The sequence below is a fragment of the Nipponia nippon genome, unplaced genomic scaffold (assembly GCF_047370975.1).
Source record: "Nipponia nippon isolate SJK-2023a ecotype South Korea unplaced genomic scaffold, ASM4737097v1 scaffold_18, whole genome shotgun sequence".
NCBI lineage: Eukaryota > Metazoa > Chordata > Aves > Pelecaniformes > Threskiornithidae > Nipponia > Nipponia nippon.
In genome coordinates this window covers 10,346,273-10,354,890 of record NW_028262334.1, presented here as the reverse complement: position 1 = coordinate 10,354,890, position 8,618 = coordinate 10,346,273, and the positions used below count along the sequence as shown (strand labels likewise).

Here is an 8,618-nt window from a genome sequence, read left to right as displayed (position 1 = left end):
CAGAGGGCGGGCGGGGATTGGCCGGCTGTGGTGCTGGCGCGAGACGATTGGCTGGGCCCGCGGAGGGCGGGCGGAAGCGCGCTCCGCTGAGGGCGGTGGAGGGGCGGTGGTACCGGCCGGGCTGCGGCGCGATGCGGGGCGGCTGCCGCCTCTTCCCGCTCCTGCTCCTGGCGCTGCTGCGCGGGCTGTGTCATGGCAGGGAACCGGCGCCGAGCGCTGTTACCTGCGGATCGGTGCTGAAGCTGCTCAACACCCGCCACAGCGTGCGGCTCCACTCGCATGAGGTCAAGTACGGCTCCGGTGAGCAGGGCCGGGCCGGGGGGCGCCGCGCTGAGGGGCCGGGGGCTGAGAAATGGCGGGCGGGAGCCGTGAGGGGGGCTGGAAAATGGCGGGAGCTGGGAAGCGTTGGGGGGACAGGCGGTGAGGGGGCAGGAAAATGGCGGGGGGAGAGGCCGTGAGGGGGCGCGGGAAAGTGGCCGTGAGGGGGGCACGGAAATGGCGGGGGGGCAGGCCGTGAGGGGAGCAGGGAGCTGGCGGGATGGCAGAGAAATGGGGGGGCGGTCAGTGAGGGGTGGCAGGGAAGGAGGAGGAGGGGGTTAGAGGTTGCTGAGGTTCGTGTCCCTGGCGCAGAGGGAGCGGCAGGCCGGGGATGGGGCTGCGGGGTGCACTGGAGACCGGGCAGCCTGGCAGGGAGAGGAGGATGCTGAGGCCCGGGGTACAGGAAGATGCAGCTGGGCTCCGCGGGTCCTGGAGTGGGGGTGTCCCAGGGATGCTTTGCCCTCATCTCTGAGGTGAGCCCTGTTCTGTGTCTAGGGCCTCAGCAGTTCCTAGCAGCGGTTTTGGCAGCAAGGCTGCTGGTTTGTTTGGGGACACAAAGAATAGTATCCGTTATGGGTCAGATTTTCTTCTCATGTATTCACCATGAATTTTGACACTTTGCACCTACTAACACATGCTGTGTTTAACTTCTTCAATCTGAGAGATTATTTGGTACCTGCATTCCCATTGCAGTCAGTAAATGGACTGTGAGAATTAAACATTTAAACACGAAGGCATAAGAACATTAAGGCAGGTTTCTTTAGTTCTTTCAGGACTTTTTGAACTGGAGAAGTGGGTTAAGTCTCCTGCCATTTAATTCTATTCAAACAGGAAGCGGGCAACAGTCAGTGACAGGAGTTGAAGCTTCAGATGATGCTAACAGTTACTGGCGGATTCGTGGGAAGAGTGATGGCAGTTGCCAACGCGGAACACCAGTGAAATGTGGGCAAGCTATACGACTTACCCACGTTAACACAGGAAAAAATTTACACACTCATCACTTCCCATCACCACTCTCCAATAATCAAGTAAGTTTTAAATCTCAAGCTTTTGTATAAATAGTGCATGCTATTGACAATATTCTCTGCAGTTTTTCATGTTTTTGAAGAGTCGGGCTTGGGTATCAGCTGCCAGAAACAGTATGTCTATGCATATCCAGAGTTCTAGTATATGCTTTTCTGCATCTTGGAATAATGTATTTGAGTTCTTGACAGACTTAAAGTTTAATGTGTGCCAGTATCGGTATTTCATAGTAGTTTTAACAAATCTACATTTTTTTTTTTATTCTGCACCATTGCTACTGGGAAGACTGTTCTGAAATGTTTAGCACTTTCAAGGTGTAGGAGGCTGGGCACCTCCCTCAACATTGTGAAGATTGCTCTAGAGCAAGACAACTAATCATGTGTTGTAGCACTGTGCATTCCTATGTCCAAGTTCCTTGGTGATCCAATCTATTAGTCTCAGTCATCTTCTCGCTATCCCTATTTTAGTTCACTATTCTTATTTATCTGTCCTCCTTCCACAGGAAAAAAGAATCTGCTCTCACAATCGTATTTATTTATCATTTTGTACATACCTAGAAGAGTGTAATTTCAAACTGTAATTAGGTCCCAGTCTTGTCCTTGAAGAAATGCTTCTCCAAGATTGAAGATCTCTCTTAAAATAAATAATGCAAACTTGTTGGAAGTTTGTTGTTAGAAGTCATTTTAGTCTTCCTTCAGGCTATGTAGATAGGTCATTACATTCAAAGTTGGAAGATCTGACTCTTTATGAAAAAGGTTTATCTTTTACCATGAGTAAAGTGGCTGAAACAATAAGGTCCAGTTTTGTGTAGGGTATCTAGATGATCTGGTTATTAAAACGAAAGAAGTTATGGAAAAATAGCATTTCAGAAGAATTATTTAAGGAACAGATTGACTCTAAAACCTTTCCCCAATTTTCATTTGTCAGTTTAGACGATTTCTATAATGTCGTCATTAATGTAAAAATGTTCAGCAACTGTCATTGTGTTTCTTTGGTTTTGCTATGTGTTTGCACAGTATCTAAGCGAAAGGAAGGTTTGCATGACTTCCCAGAGATTGACAGGACTGTGACTTATGACATTATTGAAATATGATGTAGTTATGAACACAAACTTTTATTTCATATTCTTAACAGAAGTTGGATTTTTCAATTAGTATGTTGTCTTTCACGCTTTTTGGACTACATAAACTTGAATTAACATGACCTTAAAATTTTAGGTTGCTGGCTACAAACTATTGCAGTTCTATTTTCAAGTTGTTCATCACTTCTAGTTATCAGATTTTTAAGAATTAAAGTCTGTCTGGAGTTCTAAACAGTTGGAGGTTAGCCTATCCGGTTTCTGCAAACGCTTGGAATTTTTTTTGGTGCATAATGAAATGTAATCTCTAACTTTTGTTTTAGCAGGAATTCATTTGCTTTAACGGTCGTCTTTGTGTTTTTAAAGAGCTATTCAGCTGTCTATCTGAAGAAAGAGCATAAACCCAAATAGTTGTTGACCCAATTGTAAGCTTGGTACAATTAAGTAAAAAAGGAATATGATTACTGAATAAGCTGAATTGTTGGGACGTTGTGATAAAAACACATGCTGAAAAAAACTGTTGCAATGGTAACTATGAAGATGGTCATAGTTAAAAAAATTAAATGTCTGCAATTATAAACTTTTTTGAGTGGGGAAAATTTGCATCAACAAATTAAAAAAAAAAATCAGCAGAAGTGTTGTTTCTTTTGAATTTTTCCTCAGAAGGATTGTTCTGATCTCTGTGCTCAAGTCCTCTTTCATTTCATTTATAATGTGTGTTGGAGTTTGTTGGCACGTTTTGCTCAGATTACGTGTTGGAGTTTGTTGGCACTTGGTGTTCAGATTGTAGTGGTAGAAAGTTACTGCTCCAGGTTTTGACAACTGTTGACAAAGCAATGCGACAACACTTTTTCCTTCCTCTCCATCCTTGCCTTTAAACTCTGCTGACTTTGTGGTTGATATTTTTGTGTGCATGTTGGAGGTGTTTGCTTACATTTTCACTTCAGGAAGTTTGTGTCTCTAACAGGAAGTAAGTGCCTTTGGTGATGATGGCGAAGGAGATGACCTCGATATATGGATTGTGCAATGCAGTGGGACTTACTGGGAGCGGGAGGATGCAGTGCGCTTCAAGCACGTAGGAACCGAGGTGTTCCTTTCAATAACAGGGGAACAGTATGGCCATCCCATTAGAGGCCAGCGGGAAGTTCATGGCATGCCTGCTGCTAATCATCACAACTATTGGAAAGCAATGGAAGGAGTCTTCATCAAACCCAGTATGGACCCTGCAAAACATGATGAGCTCTGAATTGACAGAGGATCCAAAATGCTTCAGCTTACTCCAGTGTTCGGAGATGCTAATCCTTGGTCTCTTATAAGTCCCCCCTTGCCTAAGTGACTGAATTTCTGTATTACTGAAGGGCATTAGTTCATTCTAGGAATGCAGCGCTTCTGTGGGGAATGGCATCTGCCAGGTTCAGCCATTGAAATTTATTTGGCAAAATCCTTTCTGAATTTTCAAGCTTAATTGATGAAACTAGTTCATACATCTGTTAGTTTTTGTTGTCATTTGTTTTGCTTGTTACTTTTTCTCGAATTCGAAGGAAATGGAAAAACTGAAGTAATACATTTCTGTAGTCCCAAGTACAATGAAACATTGTATTTTGTAATCTTTTTCCAATTATAATTAAATATTTGGAAACTGATTTCTACTTCTTAGTGAGAGAATGTTATTAATGAGGAGATGGAGTAAGTCTAGAAAGAGAAAAATAGTTCTCAAGTATGGTGTCTTTTGAATGGCTTGAAGTCAGCTATTCAGCCTTCCAGAAAAATGAGTTTCATTGTGTACTGTATTGGAAGAGTTGAAAATATTGTGTATGTTGGAGTAAGAAGACAAAGTTTTAATTTATTCACTTTCTCCAAGAAGTTCAGATTTTCTGGTAATGGTGATACTGCTAATTGTCAAATGGTAAGACTGCTCTGCTCTATGAACTGGTGCAGAAAGCTACTGTTTGTTTAAATAACATTAGAATTTTATAAAGTGCCATGTGGTGCGAAGGAACAGTTGAATTTGACTTATGTTGTACTTGCATGTCGCTCTGCAAGATCAGTATGAGAATCCAGATGAATAAATAGTGGGGCATATACCCATGTGGGGTTTTTTTTGTGTGAACCCGGAAGAAGAGAAAAAAGAATCTTAGCAATGGCTTGGTCCTGGATTTTTGACGGAATGGTATGGTCTGCAGTGCTAGCAAGGAATCTTCACTGAACAAGTTATGAATTTCTGTGTTCCTCTCCCTCTGTGAAAAGAGAAAAAAGCTAATTCTTGAATGTGTTTGTTACACGTTGTTACTGGAAATACTGATTAAAATTCAAAGTACCATACATTTTCTGTTTGCTTTAAACAGAAAAGCTCACAAAATGAGTGTGAAAAGTCAGAAATTTCAGGTGTTCTTGTCTCCATGTGTAAATAGTTTACTGATTATGGTCTTAATTAGTCAATCAGTTAAAGAAGCAGGAAACTGATTTACTGCTTTTACAGCTCCAGTCACGTGCTGTAGTGTTAGAGAGAGTGTTGTGTTGAGAAAGTGCAGCAGGCAATTGCAGTTAAGGTTTATAAGCATACCTACTGATATGTGCTTCATCCTCTCATGCGGCTGTGCTGTACAGGCTAGCTTCAGGTTTTATTTAGGGGTTTGCTACTAGCAAAGAACCTCCACACCGTATGGATCAAGGAACCTCTGTAACAGTTGTTTCATGTACCTGATTATTTTTCTTCGAAGAAAAAGGTAAGACTGTTTTTCTGTGAATCTTAGTTGCATGTGGGTATTTAAGGATCACAAGTGTTTTGGAGAGTAAATAGACTAGCTTTTGCTGGGTTTGTATTAGAAGTAAACTTTTATGTGACGAATGTTTCAGGTTCAGTGATATTCCTGACTAATTGATATTGAAGTTGTAGCTATAAAGGATAACTATTGAAAAACAAAACAAACCTTCTGCATAAACAAGCTGACTTTTCCTTTCCTTTATTAAAAAGGAGGGCTTTTCTTTTGAAGTTGGTGTACGAGTAAACACGAAAAGAGTGGTAGCATTTGGCAGGAGGAAGAAATAAATTTGGCAATGAGCTCTCTGTCACTAAGAGCTAAATGCTTTATGCCTAAACCGTATGGGCTTAGTGTTTGTGCACCTGTGGAACGCTGGGTTGGCTGAGAAGGGACAGAGCTGTGTGGTTCATCTCAGTCTGTGTGCCAGGTATTATCCCTACCCAATGTTTATCTCTGCCTGGATGTTTCTGTCCCTAACAAAGGTATTTATCGGTCTTATTTATTATGCTTGAGTGGGATCTCACTGGACCTTTCTCTTTCTGTTCTGGATTTGAGCCAAATTGGTTTGGTGAGGCTGACTTTTTGGTTCTTATTGCTTACTTTCTAATGTGATCTCATTTCGAAAACATTGTTCCTAAAGAACCAAGGTTCCCCACACTCATGTATCCATGAATGCCTTATTTAAAGACATATTCAACAATATTCCTGTGAACTGGGTTTCCATCACTTTTGATTCTGACCAAAGTGTAAAAGTCACTTGGCCTTAATATTTCAGTTGTGCATGTGTCACAATAGATTCCCCCCCCCCCCCCCCCAATTCTTGTCACTAGAAAAGTTGTTCTGAAGGACTCTCAAATAAGGCCAGGTGAAGTACATCTTACTTTGGAAAGGTCGAATATAGTACTAAAATAACTTGGTACTCATAGTGTGCTAAATACAGGCTACTAAAGTCATAAGTTAATGTAAGAAATGCAAAAGCTTATAGCTGAGAAAAACTATGGCTTGTGCAAGTGTTAATGTGTTTTCCTTTCTATATAACTTCTAGATTTACAAGACTTGCATTACTATCTGTTTAACGTCATATTTTATGCTTTAAACTGAAGTGCTGAGATTTCAGAATCTGATTCAGGTGGTTTTATTTACTTTGGCTGCTTACAATTCAACTTTTCAGTCCTTCCCTCACAGCTGAGGATTAGAGACTTGGAGAATCCCAGTTTTTACATTGTTGGGGTTTGTTGATGTTTGTTTTCCATATGGCTCTTTTTATCTGCGTAAGGATGTTGGGACTCTTGGGTACAACATGAAATACTAGAGACATAGATATGAGAGTTGTTTTGCTTCTTTCTTTATTTTAAGGTGATAAACTAAATTTTATTCAAAATTCTCTATACACTTCAAGGTGTATAAATAATAGTGAAAACTATTTATTTTGGCTTCTGATATTAGCAGAAAATAATTCTTTCAAATATCTGACAGATGCTTTCCAATTTCTTGCTCACTACTATTACAAGAACTCTTTGAAAAGGTACGCCAATGTTGTTGCCCTTCCTTTAATAAACTAGAAGGGCAAGTGTGTGTGTCTACAAACGTTTTTACTCTTTATTTCCTGAAGCTTTTTAAAGCTCTGTGTAACTGCTCGGCATATGGATGCTTGCCACACATTTTGACTTCTTGGTCAGTGTGAATGAGAACTGGTTTTAGTTCTTCAAAAGTGCTAGAAGGGATGTACTGCTCGTTGATTCTTCATTCTGAATGTCGAGGCTGAAGATGAAATTAAAACATTGGTTTATTTATTATTTTGGGGAATACTAACCGGGTATATCTGTTCTTAAGTTAAATTAGCATATATTTTTAAAAGTCAAAAAAAAAAAAAAAGAAAAAACCATTGCAATCAAACCAACCCTGTAACAGGGATGCTTACTGAGCAGTATTTTTAAGCCTGTTAGTTTTGCTGAATCTTCTCTCTCCTCTGCCTCTCTTCTCTAGCACTGAAGCACTAGCTGTCACTGTAGATGTACCATGTTTCACAGCTGTACTAGACAGAGGCTGAAGCTTAGAACTATCTCCTTCCAGAAGCAGCACCTTGCTCAGTGTCTGACCCGCTGTTGGCATGCTTGCGGGCTTTTTGGTTAGGTTCCCTGCTGGCAGCTGGGAAACTGGCTAAGAGCCTGTGAGAGGTTTGTGTCTGCAGGGTGCCATGATGCTGCCCACCCCTCTTTCCTAGTGTTGAGTTCTCAGCTGTGCCCTTTTGATTTTGCAGTTCTCTCTTCAAATGCATCTTCCTGTAATCCAGCTCTGGGCCGCCACTCAAATATCTTTGATAATTAATTGCTTCATAACATGGCTGTTGCATTAGCTGCCTTTCAGGAACCAGTGTGTTTGGGCTTACAAGGCAGCACCTGTGGTTGTGTCATTAAGCTTTTTAAGGAAACAGTTTGGAAAAAAAAAAAAGTTACCCTTAAACAGGAATACTCAGACCTAAGGATGTGCTTTCTTCTTATAGTCTCCTTGATTCTATTCTGAAGCACAGGGCACGGGTTACTTCCTCAAAAAGGAATAAAATGTTAAACCTTAGTACCCTGGAGTTGCATTGGAAACAGAAGGCAATTCGAACTTACCTTAGGGTATGTAGTGTTTATTATGTATGCAAGTCACAAGCAGTAATAAACTGTAGGGTCCTAAGGTTATTTTAAATACGTAGAAGAATAAATATTTTATACTTTCTCCCTTCCTTCCACCGACATTCTAAGCATCTCAGTGCTCCCATGTTTATAAATACTTTAGCAGGACCTTGAGTATTACACCTAATAACTTATTTTTCTTCTATGCAAAAGACTGAACATCAGGGTTAGCTCCTTCCAATCTGTTTCCTCAATCAAACTTGCAATAATTTCAGTGGTGTGTGGGAACTGATTGAGAGATGGGCAACCAAACCAGTTCCTCTGAGGACAGAACTGAATTACTCTGGGTGTGTATGACACAAGGAAGGAATATAGTAAGCACCTTGACAGCAGACTTCAACAGTCACACAGTTCAATGCTTATTTCTCTTTAAATTGCAGCAAATTAAACTGATTATAAAAACCTTTTGCTATATTTGGTATTGTAATAATTCTAAATTAGCATGAAGTTCACAGTGGAACTCCCCTGTGACAGTGCGGATGCCGATTCAAGCTGCTGCTTTGTGAGGGATTCAGCTGTCTTCAATCCTTCGGGAACATGATGTCCTGCTTCATTAGGGTCAAAAGTGTTAGGAGCTGTATGACATCTCAAGGGTACCAAACCCTCATTAAACACGTTAAAAATTAATCATAATGTGTGCAAGCTATAAAGCTGGCTAATTAGTTTCTATATGCTTTTCTAACTATAAAAATAATGTGCAGGTGCTGGCTTTGCATGGCTGGAGGGCTGTCGAGCTTGGACTCGGATCTAAGGCTC

General features: G+C 41.1%; 1 protein-coding gene across 1 annotated transcript; it reads left to right on the top strand.

Moving 5' to 3' along the window:
• The first annotated feature begins 53 nt into the window (after positions 1–53).
• SDF2L1 (stromal cell derived factor 2 like 1) lies at positions 54–4,068 on the top strand. Its single transcript, XM_087754276.1, has 3 exons — positions 54–300; positions 1,150–1,346; positions 3,387–4,068. Exons 1-3 carry the CDS (start codon positions 132–134, stop codon positions 3,663–3,665), a joined length of 645 nt encoding a protein of 214 aa, XP_087610402.1. The 5' UTR covers positions 54–131; the 3' UTR covers positions 3,666–4,068.
• The last annotated feature ends 4,550 nt before the right edge of the window (positions 4,069–8,618 follow it).